We start from the raw sequence: 21,784 nt of genomic DNA on the forward strand, positions 1-21,784 counted from the left end.
AATATATAATATTACAAGTCGTAGAAATTCTAAAACATCTATATAGCGTATATTTGCTAATTTATAAAATAAAATACTGCTTTGTTTTTTTGGAACAATGCGTTATGTACATAACAGAATACTAAAAAAAATCTCTCCGCCTTCCTATAATCTGTGGTATAAACTAACCTCTACTCTATGCTCCAACTATGGACTATTCCATCTCTTTCATTCTTGACTTTTCAATATTGGGTCGCTGGTCGTCCATCTACGAAGAAAAAAGTCTTTTCAATTAGAGTAAGGTTTCTATACATTTATAAATATTCATTCTTTTTTTCTGTTTATCAACAAAATCAAAGGGACTGTGCCCATAGAGCCATGTCTGCTTGTATACTCAATCAAAAACTGACAACTGTCACTTGTCAAAATTTCCCGCCAAAATTTGACACTTCCATACGTTACAGATAATTTAATCAGAGATAAATTGTTTATTTCAATTCTGTCCGGATGACATTCGACGTTCTGACTCTAGTATCTTGTCTATGAGTGGTCCGGCAGGTTCCAATGAATCTTTATCTCGCTCCTTGTCTTGATCCCTCTTTTCTACCTGTAAATTGTTCGGAATGAATACATGAATGTAGACATACAGTCGACATCCTTAATAACGATTATATAGTACTGAAGCATATTGTCTATGCCCAGTGTTTCCTAACCTTGTTAGGCCATTCCCCACTTTAGCCTTTCTAAAATTCTTATGCCATAGACAAATATTCGCCATTTTGCAATGATCATTAATTATTACAAAAAGGCGCTAAAGCACGAACGATTGAATGACGCAGATATTCGCGGTAAGACGGCACGTATTATCTGAACCTTCATCCGAAGAACATCTTACAATGCCAGCTGCATAAAAATAGATCATCATCATCATTTCAGCCAGGATGACGTCCACTGATGGACAAAGGAAACATCTCCACGACGATCGGTCCTGCGCTGCTCGCATCTAACGGTTTCTAGCGATCTTGACCAGATAATAATACAGTAAGACCTCGCTTAACGTTGTTTCGGTTTAGCGCTCCTTTACTTAAACCCGGGGAATCCCCGAAATTATACACAGCGCTAGGTTTGCAAATATGTACATAACCCCTGGTGTTTCAGGCGTCCTTACACTACGGTAACCGTTGACCATCAGATGGGCCGTATGCTTGTTTGCCACCTACGTATAAAAAAAAACCTTTTTGACAAAGTCAGAAAATTGGAAACACAGAATATAATGAATGATCTGACTGACTAAGAATTTCATTTGATTTTATAAATATATCTATATTTATTTTTATAATATGTTCATATTGTTTTTATTTTTGTAAGAAAAATGCATTTTTTTTACTAAAAAAACAAATTTATAAAAATTTAATTACCTAATTAATTTTCTATCTATACCTCGTTTAATGCTGGAACTTATTCGAACATATCCATATCATGTTAAGCGTAACCACATATCGTGTTAAGCGAGGTCTTACGAGAAGCTCCATAGTTAACCACACAAATGACTTTATACAAAGTCTGCAATGTCAAAAAGCCGTTTCATTAATCATGTACTTACATCTGGTTCTCCTACGAGCGTGTTGGCCAGGTATGGGGCCCGGAGGACCCCTCTCCAGTAGAGTTTCTCCAGCGGCCGGTTGACGCACCAGCCTGCACACCTCACTCCCAAAGACCTCCAGTACAGCACCTCACTCCTTCAATGTAATGTGAATAAATTATGAATTAAAGGTATAGATCCTTTTCGATGATAATGGAATGGTGGCATAAGTAGAACCAGTAAAGAATGGTGAGCATGGGGATGACCTCATGCTTATACGTAAATTCCTCGTGTATATGTCACGATGGGCTAACAGACATGAGTCTGTTAGCCCATCGTGACATATACACGAGGAATTTACGATGATGATTTCCAGGAGGAAAGGTGTGGAGTAATACTGGCCACATATAAAAACATGTGGCCACTTAAATTTCGAAAAAAGAATAAAAAAAACAATTTAAAATAAGAACTGGAATAAAAAGGACGCTCCGTAATTTTATCTATATAAAACAAGATAATTAATGATTTATTTAACACAATATAATTGTTTTTGATGAAAATATACACTGTAGAGTGCGTGGCCACTAAACAGTACTACACATCGGGACGTTCCTGAGCAAAGGTGAGTAAGTTTGGTGTTACATTGCTTACTTTGGAGTGTTCGGAGTGTGGAAGACGTTCTTCCAGGTCGAAATCGTATTTTTACTTCCTTTTCCATTAATTATTTTCTTTTCAATAAATACAGTCCACTCTCTCTTTTATATATTAATTTATAATGATTTGTAAACCAACATATAGAGAATTGTAAAATATATATACATACGGGCTGACGATATCCTTGTGTAGTAAGACCGCGCTGACGCTGCACCAGCGAGCTGTCCATCTCCACAGCAACGCATGTAGAGCATCAGCAGTACGAAGTACGGCATGAAGTGGCAGATTGTCACCATATCTGACAACAAAAGTTGTACCTGTTTAATAAATCAAATAAAAAATAGGACTGTCATCATATCTGCCCGCAAAACGGGCACCAGTAGAGAATACTGAGATGGGCATGAGGTCAGGTCAGTTGGCCCATTGTGACAAATGCACCAGCAAGTTATCACGATGTTTTCCAGGGGGAACTTGGTGATGGTCAACCTGATATGGTACATTACTAACAATCATTAATACAACAACAACAACATTATTAATATTCAAATCAATTATTCATGTAAGACATTTTAGCCGCTTATGAAAGTAAGTTTTTTGTATTAAACTTTTTCCCTACCGTCCAGTTCAGAATACAGATTCAATTTAGAAGAACTGACAAAAAACCTCAGCTGAATTTCTGTTTTTAAAAAAATCCAGTTTATTTACATTGTGCATTTATATAGGTACCTAGGTCTAATGTCAAATGAAAATCCCGTGCATGAACAACTATTGTCATACACATTTGTCCTTTAAGTAGTTGTTTAGTTAGTAATTGGTTTTGCTCAATCAACATGATTCAACAAAAATTTTTAGTTTTAAATTTATTAAAATGTAATTTCAGTATTTCCTTTGATATCCTTATTGCAAATTTTTATACACATATTTTTATTTTCATAGCATAAGGGAAACAAGCTTGTGGCTAACCTGAAGCTAAGTGACTGGACTGGAGTAACTGGCGCCCATTTTTTTCATTTTTTTTTCTCTAAATCTAAATTTCACCCTTCTACTAGCAACCCTTATTTTTTAATAGCAATTAATTTATATGGCAAAACAGCGTTTGCCGGGACAGCTAGTGTAGTACATGTAAAAGTAAATACCTTGGATTATTGGGACCGTTCTCTGCATCATAATCATGAGCGCTGAAGCAGAACGGCCTGTAGCTCATTGCGCCTACGATTTGCGGATCTTTTTTGCGAATCTAAACAATAAAAAACTCAATTGGTTTACTGTGAAACATTGTCAACTGTCGACGTATCTGAATGGGGTCAACAGTTACATTACCAACTATCCACTTGTAGGGTGAAGGGGCTTAGTAATGTTGACTGTTGACCCCATTGCTACCATGTCAGGTTGATCTCCATGCGGTTCCCACTGGTCATCATCGCTATATATTCCTGGTGAATTAGTCACAATCTGCTAACTGACCTAACCTCATGTTCATCTTATCATCCTCCACTGGTGGTCCGCCAGTAAACCAATAAAGTGCAGGGGCATGCACTATTAAATATATAGCTACTAAGTGTGCCCGCGACTTCGTCCGTGTAGAATAGTGACATTGACCAAAAAAAAGAAAAAATATTTGATATAAAAAGAAAAAAGATTCATCGTTTTTGCTTCAAAAATAACGATATTTCTGTACAACCTTTCATCTCCCCTTTTAGCCCCTTACAACCCTTTTCTCTTTATTTATTATTATCAACAGCCTAAAGAACAAGTATCAAGCTTCTAGTTTTTAAAATGGCGATACTTCCATAGAACCCTTCATCCCCCCTTTCAACCCCTTACAACCCTTTTTCAAATTAAAAAGTAGCAGCTTTCTCAGGATTCTAGACTGTCTGTGATCTGTGTACCAAAATTCCTTTAAATGGTTTTAGTAGTTTTGGCGTGAGAGCGAGACAGACAGTTACTTTCGCATTTAAAATATTAGTAAGGATTATCAAATTTTATACTACCCTTACCTGATAAAGGACATATGGGTTGAAACAGGTTACCGCCGCATACTGGTACAGCGCTGGTCTACTCGCGAACGTCTTCAGTATGCCACTTATAACCTGAAATATTTTAAAATATAATGTCAAAGGAAAAGTGACGTCAAAGTCCCCATATAATTTAGCCCGTATTTTGCATAGTGGTCTACTGTGAAATTATTGGTTTTGGGATGTTCATAATTAGTAGGATCGTTTGTCAAATGGGGTTCTGGGTCCCAGTTCTGGGGGTCTTTGTCTTTGTCTTTTATTAAAAAGAGCAACACACAAGTTTCTTGCTAAATTTTTCTTGTGATGAATCTGCATTCCGAATGAGTGGTAGAATCAAAATATGACTATTCAAAAGTGCTTGTAATGAGTTTATTTGAATAAAGATTATTTCTATTTCTATTTCCAGGTTTTGGCACCAATTTTGTTTCCATTTGTATCCGTTATCAATTTTTTATGTATTTCAAATTAATAAAATTAATTTATAATTTAAGTAGCTGTTCCCGCGACTTCGTTCGCGTGGAATTTAACTTTATTTTCTAAAATAAAAGTATCCTAAGTTACTCCTTATTACATTGGCTACCTGGCATAAAAAGTTCCGTCAAAATCAGTCCAACTATTTCAGAGATTTGCCGGAACAAACAAACAGACAGACAGACTGTTTAATCGTCTTTAGTTTACATAGTTGTCACTAGATGGCGCTGTTCAATTTCTACAACGCGATATTGTTTCGTTTTGTAGTTACTGACGCGTTGTAAGATTGATAATTGGTTGGCGGCTTTTGATCAGATCACATTAATGTATATATTGTTGTTTTATTGTGGTAATTACGATCCCATTACACTTTTGTTTAAAAGTAAAGTGTTTCAATTCTCCTGACTTTCATTAAAGTAATGGAAGTGTACTTGTGAAGCATCGGCGAGTATACATATGGTCTCTTCGTGTCGGATCTAGCATTTGGAATATAATACGTCACGAGTTACTCGTTCACACCCAAGGGCGCAGTGGATTGTTGTCAAGGACGAGGCACATTGTGCAGTTAATAAGGAATACATGTACATATGTTGGAGTTTGTGTAACGTTGGAGTAACAGTGCAACCTGACGGCGTCCTGCAGATGCAAAGCGGAGCGCTAATCTATGGATGGAGCAATGAACGGAGCGGCAAGCAAAAATATATCTAAGTAGAAGTGTTAAGTGAGTGTTTTACCGGATAATCTGTGAGTACATTTAATTATATTCAGTGTTAGTAATTTTCAACCTTATATGTTCATGTGAAATAACTTTGAAAAAATATTAGATTTTGCAAAATAGTTCAAGTTAAATCAGAGACTGAATAATTACGAAAAAAAAGGGTTACTACGGGCGATCCATGCTGGATGTCACATTAATAAATAGTGAACTAAAACATTTGAAAAAATTCAAGAAATTTCTACTGGGACTTGTAAAATCGTCATATTTAAACTATTTAGTATTCAAAACTTGTCATAATTATTGCAGTTGCAATTTACAATTATATATTATAAGAATAATAGTAAGGTTATTTGTGTGAAATAAATTTGTAACAATTTGTTAGTTAAAATATACTGAATTTTCTATGCATTGTTAAAGTAATTTGAACTTTTCATATTGCAATTTGGATTTAGAGCATAAATTTATAACGAGTACCTATATTTTGTACATACACAAAATATTCTAATTATAGTGCATAAAATATTATTATAGACTAATTACAAGGTATTGATCATAAATTTACATAATGGATTCTTTGATAAAGGTTCAGATTAACTCTAACAAAACAATAAGTAAGGCCAGAAGTAACTTTAAAAAGTCATCCAAAGATCGTTTGACTGTATCATACATAGAAACGCGGCTTGAAGCTTTAGAATCACAGTGGTCTTCATTTGTAGATATTCATAATAAACTTATAGCTAATTATGATGAGGAGGAATTAGAAATTAGTAAGTATGTCACCTGTAATATTTATGAAGTTACCCAAGAATTATTTTTTGATTACAAGTCTGAACTTAAAGATAAATTAAATGAAATTAAACCTAATATATCCATAATTTCTAAAATAAATAATAGTTCTAATGAACAAGCTCATAGTGTCAGATTAGCTAAAATTACTATCCCCATGTTTTCAGGCAGTTATTCAGATTGGACTAGCTTCAGAGATCTGTTTATGTCTCTTGTACACACTAATAGTGCATTGGATAATGTACAAAAATTACATTATTTAAAAACCCATCTATCAGGAGAAGCTGAACAACTATTAAGACATGTTCCTGTAACTAGTGATAATTATCTTGTTTGTTGGAATCAGTTGGAAGCTAGGTACAATAATAAACGATATATTGCAAATTCAATCTTAAAAAGATTTATGAGTCAAAAGAACATTACATATGAGTCATCAAATACATTAAAGGAACTATTAGATACAAGTAATGAATGTATAAATGCTTTAACTAATTTAGGCCTTCAAACTGAAACTTGGGATATTATTATAATTCATATTTTGTCTCTTAAGTTGGATACAGAATCTCGAAAATTGTGGGAATCGAGATTAAGCGATAGTACTGAATCTTTACCAACTTATAAACAATTTTCTGAGTTTTTAAATCAAAGATTTAGATCACTTGAATTTTTGGATACTAGGTTAACTAAAAGTATTATTAAAACAAAAGCGCTGCATGTTACTGAAATAATGAAATGTCCATTTTGCTCAGATAATCACAGATTATCTAATTGTAAGAAATTTGTAAAGGAAGAGCCAGAAGCACGTCGTAGTTTCGTGCAAACTCAGGGATTTTGCTTTAATTGTTTTGGCTCTAACCATTCTGTATATTCGTGTCGTGTACCATCCAAGTGTAAAATTTGTCAAAGAAAACACCATTCGTTGCTACACATGAATTCTATGTCTAAAACAAGAGACAGTGTCAATCCACAGAATTCACCAGGAGAAGAAGAACAAAATATTGTTAAACCAGAAATTATAGAAGAAGATGAAACAACCGAACGTATTACCACATGCCACATCAATATGCAAGGCCACATTTTACTGCCTACTGCATTAGTGGGGGCAATGACAAAATCAGGTACATATCTAACACTACGGTCATTATTGGACCAAGGATCGCAGGCTTCGTTCATAACGGAGTCAGCAGTTCAACTTCTTGGACTGCAGAAGAAAGCAAGTAAAAGTTATGTATCTGGATTAGGAAGTGATCGGGATTCCGTTGTGACCTCACAATGTGTGGTCAATATTAACATACAATCACTAATTAATCCAAAATTTGTTACGCAGGTCAAAGCCCATGTTTTGAAAGAAATTACCACATTGCTGCCGGATAAGGAAGTTCCTGTGCAGAGGTGGTCAAGTATACCAGATGTAAGGTTAGCAGATCCTACTTATAATATGCCTAATAAGATTGATATACTTCTAGGCTCAGATGTATATTATCAAGTTATTCAAGAAGGTTTAATTAGATGCGGACCAGATATGCCAGTGGCCCAAAATACTAAACTGGGATGGATATTATCTGGTAAGGTACAATCTGGTATTAAAAGAATAAAAAACTTTCATAGTTCTGTCATATGCATGCATGCTATAGTTAAGGAAACAAGTATGCTACAAAAAGTCGAAAAACAGCAAGTTAAACAAAAAATAAAAGTAAAAGAAATAATTGAAGTTAAAAAATATAAGGGAATCGAAGCAAGCAAGATAAAAAGAAATAATAAGGGAAAATATATTGTAAAAAATCCTTTTTGTGACCAAGGTTTTCATAGTCAATATACTAAACCATTGGAAAAGAGATTACCAACATTATCTAAGTTAATACATCAATATGGAAATGAAGTCAAGGAGTATAGTAAAATTAAAAACCTCCTAACTCATGTAGAAAGTAGAATGATGAACATTACTGTAATATATCTTAGGTTGACAGGTTATACTCTCTATGATCAGTTAAGTACTGGAAATCTGGAAAGAAAAAGATTTTGTGTTAATATAAAAAATTCATTAGAAATAAAGAGTTTTAAAGATAAAAAATGGAAAGTTAACAGTAGTTCTGTGCAGATGATGGATGATAATAACAAAAAACCAATGTATGGGTTAAAAATTGATATGTTAAGTCTTACCTGTAATCAGGGTGATTTAATAATTACTATACAGATGTTGGTTATAACTAATTCAGTAATAAACTGTAAAATAACTAAATTAATAAAATTGTTGAAATGGTTTGTCTATAGAAATGTATGCAGTACTGCACTACCTGAAAAATTATATAAAAAATGGATTACTTACCAAAATGATGTGTTGATGCTGCAAATCACCAAGGCTGAAAGATTAAATACTTACCAGAATAATATTCGAGGATTTATCTGTGACTTTATATTCTTAACTGGTCCTGGATGGCTGAAAAAGAAAAGGATTAAATTAAACAGAGAAATGATGCATGAAATGAAAATATGAGATTTCATTATACTGATGCTAGTAATTGCAGTGAACGTTAAATATAAATTTATATAAGTTTAGTAATTAATAAATAAAAGTGATTGAAGAAATACTTACCCTTTTAAATATTACTTGTTCCTTTGAATAAAGAGTCTTGAAGATTTAATTACACATGTTGGCATCTTGAGAAATGTTGTTGGCTAACTGTACTGAGACAAGCAGTACTCAGTAGTACATTGACATACACAAGTTTATGGATGGTATAGAACCTTTATATGTTGTTAAAAAAGAAAAAGGGAAATTCATGGGGTTGCATGAAATTACATGTGTAGTAAGTTTGAAATGTAATGGTTTTGTTATAAAAGATTATCAGTTACAAGCAGTTGTGTTGTACAATGTACATGTTTAATTAATAAGTTTGTTTCAATTGTATTTTCTTTGTTTTCATGAAAACATTTCACTTGAAAACTTAGTATAATTGTTTAGTTTTTTCAATAAGTTTGATCTAAAGAAGGATGATATTGAATCAATTAATGAGTGTTTTTTGTTATTAAAGAAGTTTAAGTATAGATTAAGTTTTAGAGGGATTATAGTTATAATATGTTGTGTGTATGTTCTCTCTAAAGAATTTATGTAATTGTTGTGTTTTTTGTTTCTTTTCTCACCATGAAGCATTAAAGATTTGTTTACAGTCCACTAAGTATTTGTATAGAAGTTCATGGTGGCCGGGATGATGGACATTCTGTCCATGGTGGGCGGTATGTTTAATCGTCTTTAGTTTACATAGTTGTCACTAGATGGCGCTGTTCAATTTCTACAACGCGATATTGTTTCGTTTTGTAGTTACTGACGCGTTGTAAGATTGATAATTGGTTGGCGGCTTTTGATCAGATCACATTAATGTATATATTGTTGTTTTATTGTGGTAATTACGATCCCATTACACTTTTGTTTAAAAGTAAAGTGTTTCAATTCTCCTGACTTTCATTAAAGTAATGGAAGTGTACTTGTGAAGCATCGGCGAGTATACACAGACAAAAATTGTAAAAAATGTTATCTTGGTGTATGTACCATATTTATATTCTTATGCATGTAGTAAAAAACGGTTATTTCAATATTACAAACAGACACTCCAATTTTATTTACATGCATAGATAATAGACTTTGTTGACAGATAGAAAATAAGTTTTTTATTTATTCTTAAACAATATCGTTATATTGCTTTTATACAGAAAGAGTTTTCCTAGCTTTTGCGCAGCTGGCCTTTACAGCTTCACCGAACGGTAGGGGGCGAGTACAGATGGCACTCCAAACCCGCGGAAGGTCTTATGGAGCGGCTCAAGGCCAACTGCCACCCGCGAACCTAGGCTAGTCATAATATCGATCCCTGTTTGAATTGGACGGGGGATCGGAGGGGGACCATTAAGTAATGTCTCGCAAAATAACCCCTAATTCTAAAAAAATATTAGAGAGTATCATCACCTGCTTATCCTCCCCCTTAACGTCGATGATGATTCTCACTTTGTTCATCAGTAAATAATCAAGTGCCTCATCAAGTAAACACAGGTGCACCTCCTTGAACTGGTGTCTGAAATAGTACGTTAATTTGATTACAACCTCGGTTGTCTAGTAGAACACCACACCCTTTCCTTCTGATGATCACAGCTTCGATACCTCACATAGTACAAACATTTGTATTCAAGGGTATGATTGTTTGTATCAGTCTGAATCTGACTGTCCAGCCAGGGTGCCATAATTGACGGCAAGCAGAAGAGAAGAGAAGAGAACAAGATCTTTTTGTACCTATAATAATGCTATCTGAAGCATCATTTATACCTGTTAGGATGTCGAGCTCCAACATCAATATTTTTCATCTTCTCCCAATCCAAGGCACGAACATCAGATATATTTGAGCCGGCCAGTCGCTCCAAACCGGGATCATGCAGCAATACGAGTTTCCCATCTTTCGAAGACCTCACATCTAATTCTACGAAGCTGCACTCATGTTCAACACACTGGAAACAATTTTTAAAAAATGTGATGTAAGAATATAAAAACAAAATGTCCAGACACCACTAAGCTAGTAGTAGATATACACTACTTAACGACCTCAGTGGTATAGTGGTTCAAAACACCCCATTAAACCCAATGATTGCAGATTCAATTCCTCGCACTGTACAAACATTTGTATTCACAGGTATGATTGTATCAGCCTGAGTGTTACCCATGTTATACTTGTATTATGTATGTATTTACAAAATAAAATGTATCTATGTATTTGAATCATTATTTTTGGAAAGATATCTCAGAGATTCTTAAATCACTATATTATTAGTAATTAAATTGAAAAATTATGGAATGAGTTATCTATGAAATTGCTATACTCTTTAAACAGAATCCATGTATGTATTGTTGATAAATTATATGTAAATTTATATATGCATGTGCAATTATAAATAAATAAATACATAAGTTTCATCATTCTAGCTTCAAAAATGATGAATTTTCATACAAACTTTCATCCTCTATTTTATTTTACCTCTTTATGGGTAAAATTTTACAAATTTTGAATGTCATATTTATGTGTATTATTATTATATCAACAGCGTTTCAAGCTTCTAGTTTAAAAAAAACAATACCTCTATACAAACCATCAATACCTTACAACACTTTTTTCATATTAAAAAGTAGCATATCCTTTCTCAGGATAAATCCTGAGATCCTGTCTAAAGACAATCTGTGTACCAGATTTCATTTAAATCAGTTCAGTAGTTATAGCATGAAAGCAAGGCAGACACACAGTTCTTTTTGCATTTATAATACTAGTAAGGATATAATATAGAAATGTCATCGTAATGAAACCATGGTACTGTTTATACATATAGGCATTAATTACCACATACCAGCAAGTATGGTATAAGATTGTTTGCCATTCAAATGACAAAAGAATATACAGAGTACTATCAAATCTATAAATTCTGATAGAATTTGTATAGGATCAACAAACATTATAATATTTGCTACCCACCCCAGCTTGGGAGTATGGGTGTACATGTATTAGACATATAAACCTTCCTCTTGAATCACTATCTATTTAAAAAAACGCTTCAAAATCCGTTGCGTAGTTTTAAAGATTGCGTAGTTTAAGCATACATAAGGACGGACAGATAGCAACTTTGTTTTATACTAATTAATGATTATGATTATTTGTAGTAGTTAACTATAAAATTAAAGCTTAAGGATTCCTGTCACAAATACCAGAATTCATTGCTAGAGTATACAATATTATTTTGTATAATAGTATTTACAAATTAAAATAATGTTATATACAACCTCTGAGGTCTCAATTGACTATTTATCAAAACAACCAAATTTTATGGGCAGTATTTTCTTTAATTACTATAAAAACTACTGGCCACAAATTGCACTTATTGCAATATTCAATAAAAAAAAACTTACATATTTAAATGCTTCTAGAGTATTTTCTGGCGCGTCGAATCCGGCGCCTCTGTGGGCTATACAGCGGACCACTTTTTCCGGGCTATCCTCACTTTCTTTACTCCCAGGCTCCGGTCCGAATATACTCATAACATTATTATGATTCGGCTTCTTCAACCTCGTCAAATAATAGGCAGCAACTCCCAATATTCCCACATCGATACCGAAAGGCAGTACTGTATGTAATAAGGACATTATGACATAAAACACAGATATTATATAATAAAAACCATTTATCAGGAAGGACAAGGTCGTTAAAAACATTTTGTCGGATTATTCGTTCGTTCGGTTTGTTATTTACTTGTTAATTGAGGTTAGAATTTCGAAAATAAATATTATCAGTGGGAGGGGCCCATTGCCAGTTGCGTTTTGTTGTACCATTATTTTGTCAGCAGTTTACTGTAATGTTTGCGTTTTATTTACTCATGGGTTGTTTTATTGCAACTTGTCTGTTTTTAATTTTATGTAGTAAATAATTATACTGATTGCAATGCATGATTTTATTTCGTATGTTTACTAATAATTACTCCTATAATAACCGACAATAATGACCATAATTTTTACCATTTTTGTAGTATTATAAAGATGAGTTTGTTTCTACTTCTGTTTTCTGTGATAAATGATAATGTAATACATATAGTACATCCGATGCATTAAAGGTATACACAACAGGATCGTCAGGAGAATTAGTGCAAGATAATTATTTTATTTTAAGCTGATTTAATGTCACACGGCTCTGGATACATGTTCTTTTGAGCTCTTATTTAACAAGTTTTTAGTTTTATTTTCAATGTCCAACAAACGTTAATTATAGTTCCCTGGTTTTGTAGTGTTATTAACATTTCGTTTCTTTTTACCTCAAACTTTAGATAGTCTTCATCTACTGTCAATTGAATAAATAAAGATGCATATTTTTAGGTGGATTTTTTAATAATAAAATTAACGTTACATTACACTACATGAACATAACTACGAGATCACGTTATCATACGCCCATGATACCACTGATGCATTGTATTGTGTAGGACTAGGATGTTATACTTCTCACCCTGTAATTTCACTGTCATGTCTCACCTTACAACCGAATCACATCTTACTAAGAATCTGTTTGGTGGGAGTGGAAGTGGAAATGGGTGAGATTAGGTAATTGGTACTCATGCAAACTATATATTGTAGGTACTGCATTCTGAAGTAATAACTTAACATTGGAAGTAATAAATATAGCAGAAAGGTTTTACATATATTTTAATGACGTAATTATTTACTAATAATCGTTCGTTTTTATTTTAAAATCAATTTTTTGTACTAGTTTAACAATACTTACAGAAATAAAGTATCCAATACATATTTATGTAATAATACTCTATTGTAGGTACTAACCAAAACTGTTTATTTTTATCTAACATAAGAGACACAGCTCATTTACTATTGTTTTAATGGATGACAATGGAATGGCTCTCCTTCTCTACTTCTCTCCTTCCTTCGCTAACATCCACCACTGAGACGTGAGTATGAGGAAAGTCAGGTCAGTTAGTGTATGAGTTCAAATGTAATTAACCACGATGGTGTATAGTAAGACCGATTGGAGATCGGAGGTTGCACTATTCCACTATCGCCCATTAAAAAGAACGATGAACTGACTATCATATAACGTGACTATATTATGAAGTTAGTCCAACACCCTAAGATTTCTGACGGTCCATTTGAAGACTACGAAGTCTACAATATGCCTGATGAAGAACAGGACTGTCTCCACAACGGTGAACACGCTGGCACCAACGAACAGAGCTGTTGTACCACCGAATGATGCTGAAACATAGAAGTGCTCGATATTCATCGATATTTAATCGAGAACATCGACAAATAAATAAAAACAGAAAAGATGAAAAATAACAGAAAAAAAAACACTGTCAGTCTAAAAACAAGCAATGTATTAAGCGGGTATTAAACTCAAGAACAATAAGAATGTTGAAATGTTGAGGTTTTTGATCGATACCATCGATTTCAATCGATATAAATATTATTTTATTATGTCGATTAATTATTCCTAAGCATTTTTTTTTAATATGGCAGTGGCAGACGCCCCTACAATAAGTTACGAAATCAAGTAATAGTTGCGTCCTAAGAGAAAGACAATACTTAAGCATTGGGAGTGTACTTCAGAACCTGTACTTATTTGCAAGAAAATTTTGTGATATATAAAATAAATCTTGATCAAGAGAACAGAAATCGAAACCATTGGAGATTGACATAACAAAATAATCAACACACATCCACTAAATTTATATTTACTACAATAAAATATAGTGTAAATATACTTACATACAGATTTACAATTTACAACGACTAAACAAAAAACTGCAATTGAGAACGGCTTACAAATAAAAACAAAAACTTCACAATGAATCTATGTAAACGGTGCTTGCAAATATATGCCATGCTAAAATAAAAACGTCAAGCTACATAGTTTGCAAAATTTTAAATTGTATAAAAGTATAAGTGAATTGATAAAAACATACAACACATTAAAAAGAAATTAAATTGACAGCCATCTACGCGGGAAACACGACACAGATAAGTTACCAAACAGATCCTCCAGTGTAAATATGACGTCTCTGTGCAGACGAAATTTTGGCGGCATCATGTTGATGCGCAACGCCGAGACCGTCCCGTTGGTTTCCTCGTCCGTGCCATTCATGTTGGCGGAATATTATTGTTATTTTTTTTTATATATATATAGTACAAACAGCATATAACACAACTATTAGTAAAAGAATTTAAGCGCATATGCGCTTAAATAGTTATATAACTCCTAGTCTATTTTTTTTTAATTATAATTGCGTACGGGGCAAAGATAATCGTTTCAACTGAAAGAAATGGCAACGCATGAGTGCTATTGCGGGTATCTCATGATAAAGTAATATCCGTAGTGCTGTTTATGTATATAAGCGATGGTTACCGCTTACAATTAAGCAGTTAATCCGAATTAGTTCGAAAAAAAATACCATCAAGTGGGGGGTCAAATTGTTTGTCATTTCAATTACATAAAAAAATGATTGCCAGACCAGACCAAGTGTTGCCAGTTTTATAAGACGGTATATGCTCTTTTCTGAAAGTTTCATGTCGTATCGTTTATGAAATATTATTCTTTTTTACTTAGTCGGCAAATTAATCGTAAGCATGTGTCTAAACATTACCTTCCTTATTTTGAAAGAAAGACAAAGACAAAACACTAATGTTAATTTTATTTTTATTTTTTTTTAGGTTTGAGGTCACTTTTTTGCCGTTGACATCGAAAATAGTCATTTCCAGGCGCAAATACTCGAACAACTTAACTAGAAACTATAAATACCTGACTATAATATTTGATTTGATTTGATTTCCCTTCGGTGATGATCCACACATTTACATAAGATATTTCATGTAGTTAGTTGTATGTAGGTAGAAAGATAATAAGAATACTAACCGAATAAGGACCTTCTTTGTATGTGAGTAGTAATTGAGTTCGGTACATTGAGGTAGACAGGAACATTTGGCGAGGTTTTTTGGCAAATTGATGAGTATCTCAACGTTCCTGCCGATGCATGCCATGCCTTGCGCATCACACCTGTCGCCATCTTGTGTCACCGCAACGAAAACGCGGGAAAAATATATTAATTGTTAAAAATGAACTGTGAACACAAATGTAAAAACCGAATAATTGTAAATTTTGCTTTGGAAATATAATTTCCATGACAATTCTTCGTGAAGTTTGTATTTGTTTCGTGTCAGTAATATTCGATTATTTTTATTTCTTTTTCCTGCCAGTATTTATTCATTTATAATAATTTTGTAGCGTGAATATAAAATACACTTGTAATCTATACTCATAGGTGAAATGCAATATGTATATCATTTAATATTCTATATTTTTAATGAATTAATAGTATACGAGCTGAGTTTCTTGTCAGTTCCTCTCATCTCGAAATCATTCCGAACTGACGGTAGATTTGACATATCATAAGAGTCTGTAGTAGACCTATACATGTATACAGATATTTTGAATATGAATTTGAATTTGAATGCATACACTTTCAGAACGCAGGCGGATAAAATTTTTAATCAAAAATCAAAGTTTGTATAAAAAAAATATTTTTATGGAGCAAATAATACAAAATCATTCAAAATATAAGATGCGCCAAATTTCCAGTCGGTCCCAGGTGAAGAAGAACCTCTGTCTTCCACTGGGCTGGCTCTTCCATATTTTATCTCCAAAAAAAGTCACGTATAATTTCCTATATTAACTTTATCATAAGCAATACTCACCTCCTTTGACGTGGAAGAAAGGTCTACATCCACAGAACATCATCGCCATACGATTGCGACAGTGCATTTGACATAAACCGAAACTATACGCCTGGAAAGGTAACAATATTTACAAAATATCACAGTTAAATGTTGGAATTTCAAAATTATCTTATTTCTATAGTATTGTGTAGACTTTAAAAACATAAATATGAAATGATAGCCTTTATGAAAAGATGTGTTTAATATATGCAATAGATATATGTTGTCTTGTAATAAAATATATTCAGAATAACTACGACAATGGAGATGATCCATTCGTAAATGGTTGTTCTGGCGTTCAATGGTCTGTCAACAGCCTGGATGTAAATGTATTTATAATATATATTTTTGTGTAAAATAATCATTTCTTCTTATTATGTGGACCGATTTATGATTCTTTTTTATTGTTTTTATATTCTTAAAAAAAAGTGGCTGAAAATGGTTTATATAAAATATACACACGGAAATTGCTGCGCTCATTTATCGTAATAAGTTTGCGTTCCTAATTGCCGGTAGAATAAAAAAGACTATTTAAAAGACTTTAAAATAGATAAACTATGTTTATGGTTGTGGGTTACGTTCTCTTTATGAAAAGTATGTGTTTACATATATGCAATAGTTCATAATATTGTTGTCTTGTAATAAAATATATTCAGAATAACTACCCTTATGGAGTTACTGATCCATTCGTCAGGATATCGACACCTTCGTTGTTCTGGCGTTAGCTTCTTCACGCCAGGCGCTGCCCGAATTTCAACAGCCTGGATGTAAATTAATCTATAATATATATTTTTGTGTGAAAAATAATCCCCATTTCCCCTGATCACGGTATCACGTATGAATAACTGGACCGATTTCGCTAATTCTTTTTTATTGTTTTTATATTCTTAAAAAAGTAATTCTGAATAATATTTATATAAAAGAACAACAGGGAAATTTCTCTTGCTGGCTATTTTAATAGTCTCGGCTCTTGCAGAACAGTCTAAATGAGAAGCTAAAATCGGACAATAGAGTCCAATTTACATTACATTACTCCCCATGTCTCAAGAATTATTTTCTGCTCATCCTTAGTCGTTAAATCTATCAAGTTTACCTTAAAATCTATGATCAGCTCCTCCCCGGACGATACCTCCCCGGTAGGGTTGGAGATAGCCGTCGATATATCGTATGGTGAATGAATAAAAAACTGGAAGAAAAGAAAAAAATATGTATTTGGTGCATACAGTTTCGGCCAATGTTGCCGAAACTTTCGGCCCCACCGCAACTCGAGTGTTCGTGAAATTGTTATTAATACATAATCTTATATATAAAATTCTCGTGTCACAATGTTAGTTACCATTGTGAAACGGTTTGACCGATTTTTATGAAATTTTATATGCATATTCAGTAGGTCTGAGTATCTACTATCTATTTTCCATACCCCTAAGAGTTGTCCACCCCTAACATTATTTTTTGGGCAAATTTTTTTAGCATTAACAGTGACAGAAACAATCTTTATTTACCCATATTCGATACTAACCCTTACTGTTCTACTCATAGCGTCGATTCTCACAAAACACTGTCCGCTATGGTAGTGGCACTTGAGTAATTCATGTGGCTCCCATTCTATATCCTGAAGCGAGAACTGATACTCTGAATACTTGGAGTTAAACGTCATGCACAGACCCACCTCCGTGATAACTGGAGTCCAATAGACCTAGAGAAAAAGTCATGGCAATAATAGGCACGATAGCAAATAATATATAACCTTAATAAACCTGGACAATTAACGCAGCGCCATTTAGTCCAGAACTAAGCACAGCTTGTGTTATGGGGTACTAGACAAGTGATAGAAATACTAAATCGATTAATATTATTTTGTCTAATCCCGCTAACATTAGCATAGACCACAAAAATTTGTGCGGAAACCGGACCAGCGCTACTGGAAGCGTTACTACCTTCTCTATTGGTGATCAAATTCCGGTCGTTATTGAGTCTACACCTATATTGCGAACGTGTTTCGCCTCTGAAAAAGGCACCATCAGGCATTGAATAAAGGCTTCCAAGCTATATGCTTGGAAGCCTAGTGCTGACTGTTCAGGGCCGCAGTTTGGTCGCTGAACAGACAATACTACGGCGGTAAATTTTCCATACTGACCATTTGTGGTCTCACACGTGCTAATTCGTAGCGGAATTAAACAAAATAATAAAAAAATCATTAAGTAATGAAATTTCGCAAAATAACACTTAAGTAATGGATGAAATGTATTTATTTGATTTGTATAAGGCTTTTAAGCTACATTGCTTCAAAAAGCTCACCGCAGTGGTAGCATCAGATGTCATAATCTTGAGGAGTAGAGTCGGATGCACGTGGATTGCCAATTGCAGCAGATCAATATCGTTAAGAGTCTCATCGTCCTGGTACTTCCAGAAATTCTGCAGATTTGTCCGGAATGACACTTCTGAGAGGAGCTCTATGAACTCGTAGTAATACTGGTACCTATCAGGGTCTGACTCCTCAGTCACGTTCCAGAACCTGATGATAGAATTTCTTTACATGAAAATATATCTTTTGAAGAGTCATATTTTTATATTCTACCACTCATTCGGTACGCAGAGTTGTCACAAGAAGAATGAGCAAGAAACTTGCGTTGCTCTTTTAAATTGTTGGTGTTCAGAATTACATTTCTCTACGTATTTTTTTTATTGAACGTAATGAAACAGTGGAAGATGATCGGATGAGAATGAAGATCAGAACAGTTACCCCACCGTGACGAATTTACTAAAAATTGACCACGATCGTTTTTTTTTTCTTTTCTCATGCGCTATCTAGACCCAAGTTAAGCTACCTAAAGCTTGTATTATGGATACTAGATAACTGATACAAGTACATAGATATTTTTTCTTTTCGTAAATACATACATATTATACATAGAAAACACCCAGATCGATACAATCATACGCATGAATACAAATGTTTGTGCCGTGCGAGGAATCGAACCCGCGACCATCGGTCGTAAAGCGGTGCGGTGCTAGACCGCTAGACCACCAAGGTCGTCAGTTTTTTTATACTACGATAGTAGCAAAAAACGGTATAAATAAGGTTATTGAAGCATATGGACGCCTACCGCAGTCGATGAAATACCAGGAATGTCACGTGCATCGTGCATCTTGCTGACCCTTAAGAAACCTTATTATACCCTTCTTGAAAATCCCCTCGCTGTAGTCTCCTAAGAAAAATCAGTTTCCAAGAGGCACCGTGTGGAAGTAGACTCTTCTAGATATTTCTGACTTCCCATCAGGCTGGCTATTTGTTTGTTTCCCAGTTACATAAAAATATTAAATTTAGAATAATATATAGTGTACGCACAGATCAATAGCAGTCCTTGCTTTGACCGGGTCCAGTCGATCTATAAAACAAGCTGTGACCGCCGGGAAGGTTGTCCAGAAGCTTCTATAATCCCTCTGAAGAGATACCACCACTGGCTCTGAGTTGTACCTCGCTAGTTGACTCAATGCGCAGTAGACTGCACCAGCGAATGCGCAAAACGTCAGTATGAGCCATAAAATTCTGCAAGGTATAATGGTTCTTGAAAGAGATATCTTTTAGGTGCATATTTAGGTTTGATTAATTTGTAATCTACTAAATTAATTTAATATTAATCATAAAACCGAAACCTGTTTAAATAATACTAATAAATAAATAAATAACCCAGGACAATTAACACAGCGCTATCTAGTCTCACGGTAAGCAGCGTCTGTGTTTTCTTTTTGTAAATACATACATAATGTAAACACTCAGATCGATACAAACAATCATACTCATGTTTGCAATGTGCGAGAAATTCAATCTGCGACCAGCGGAAGTAGAGCTATGTGCTAAACCACTAGACCACTGAAGCCGTCGTCAAAGATAGACAATAACAAATAAAACAATGCAAAAGCTTATCATCTGCCAATGAAGCATGGAAAGGAGCGTACCTACTAGACTCTACATACGAGTAAAGGATATAAGAAGCCTTGGCTCTGTACGAACAACGGTTCAAACGAGAAGCTGAATGCAGAAATAGGGTCATACATACAATACAATAAAATATCTAAACAATTTTATTACTCGTAAAAAAATTATATACTGTAATTGCAGCAAAGGATGCAAATTAAGTAACACAATCATACTGGCAGTTGTATACACAGAAGAAAAAAAGAATAATTCGCAAAAAGAACTGCCAACATTGTCAACTGTCAAAACATGGTGTGAAATTCAGTCTTGTGCGAAAACTTATATAAATTTTTAGTGTTTAACAAATTACCTTTCAAACCAATGTACTGAAGGCTCCACAGTATGCCTGAGTCCATGTAAGGTGGTCTCCTCGCAGAAGGCCGCGTAAAATTTGTACACTGGAGTAATGGAGGCTTGGGTGAACTCGATTGCTGCATTTGTGCGCGCGAGGCAGTTGAACATAGCGGTAGGTTTGTTGCGATTCCTTTGCCTCTTTTTTGTTTTTGGCGCCATAATGAATCTTAAATCGGTTCACTTACTATCCACTGATTAACTGACTGTATGGTTTAGATACCTTTGCCTGCTTATATGGCTTAAATGGCTAATAAAAAAACAATAACTATACGTGCTCTTAAGCTGGCATCACTAGAAAGAAAATATTTTTTGTATGAATCCGTGATACCATTTTTTTTTGTTCGGAATATTTGCAAGCAAATTATAATAGAATAAATTTATTACATACAATACTTGTACTATTTACACATATAATAACTTGAATATATTAATTTTGAAGGCTTTTTCAGCACGTGTAAGCTCGCCTAACTTAACATTAAACTTTTATTGTATGAAACTGTGTAAGCTCTTCTTTTTTAGAAGTATTAAAGTAAAACCTCATAAAAGCGGTGCTGACTCTGTAAAACGTTGTGGTAATTGCTCTGTGCATTTTCTATTATCCTTGCCATCTAAAGCCTTAAAAAAAGTATACAATATTAATCTTCCTCCTTATTTCATTCGTTTGGGGTCGTTAGACATAGACACCTATATAAAAATACTTTGTAAATAAACTGGCTTTAAAAAAAAAAGTAATTCAATTGAGTTTCTTGCCAGTTCTTCTCAATTGGATATATATACCGAACTGGACGGTAGGGAAAAAATAAAATTATAATGTAAAAATGTGACGTTCATAAGCGGCTAAAATGTCCTACATGAATAAATGATTTTTGAATTTGAATTTGAATTTGAATATTACTATTATTTACGTGGTACTGCGTTTCTTGCCATATTATCTTTCACTCTGTCC

General features: G+C 33.9%; 1 protein-coding gene across 1 annotated transcript; it reads right to left on the minus strand.

Moving 5' to 3' along the window:
- Nucleotides 1-294: 294 nt before the first annotated feature.
- Nucleotides 295-20,997, minus strand: LOC131840815 (uncharacterized). Its single transcript, XM_059189011.1, has 15 exons — nucleotides 20,795-20,997; nucleotides 19,855-20,055; nucleotides 18,804-19,020; nucleotides 18,025-18,201; nucleotides 17,599-17,691; nucleotides 17,171-17,266; nucleotides 16,485-16,575; nucleotides 12,141-12,355; nucleotides 10,518-10,696; nucleotides 10,164-10,269; nucleotides 4,213-4,305; nucleotides 3,352-3,452; nucleotides 2,385-2,513; nucleotides 1,583-1,718; nucleotides 295-586 (listed from the first exon to the last, which is right to left on the minus strand). Exons 1-15 carry the CDS (start codon nucleotides 20,995-20,997, stop codon nucleotides 473-475), a joined length of 2,151 nt encoding a protein of 716 aa, XP_059044994.1. The 3' UTR covers nucleotides 295-472.
- Between the last annotated feature and the right edge of the window lie 787 nt (nucleotides 20,998-21,784).

Source organism: Achroia grisella, unplaced genomic scaffold (assembly GCF_030625045.1).
Source record: "Achroia grisella isolate CSIRO2021 unplaced genomic scaffold, CSIRO_AGI_Agris_v1 utg149, whole genome shotgun sequence".
NCBI lineage: Eukaryota > Metazoa > Arthropoda > Insecta > Lepidoptera > Pyralidae > Achroia > Achroia grisella.

What these genes read in the sequence shown, in the direction of transcription:
- LOC131840815 (XM_059189011.1), bottom strand. Translation starts at nt 20,997, where the DNA reads ATGGCGCCAAAAACAAAAAAGAGGCAAAGGAATCGCAACAAACCTACC. An exon ending in AGCTGATCATAGATTTTAAG is followed by an intron (nt 17,267 to 17,598) that starts GTAAACTTGATA and finishes ATTTACATCCAG; the next exon opens with GCTGTTGAAATTCGGGCAGC. An exon ending in CACAAGGATATCGTCAGCCC is followed by an intron (nt 1,719 to 2,384) that starts GTATGTATATAT and finishes ATTACATTGAAG; the next exon opens with GAGTGAGGTGCTGTACTGGA.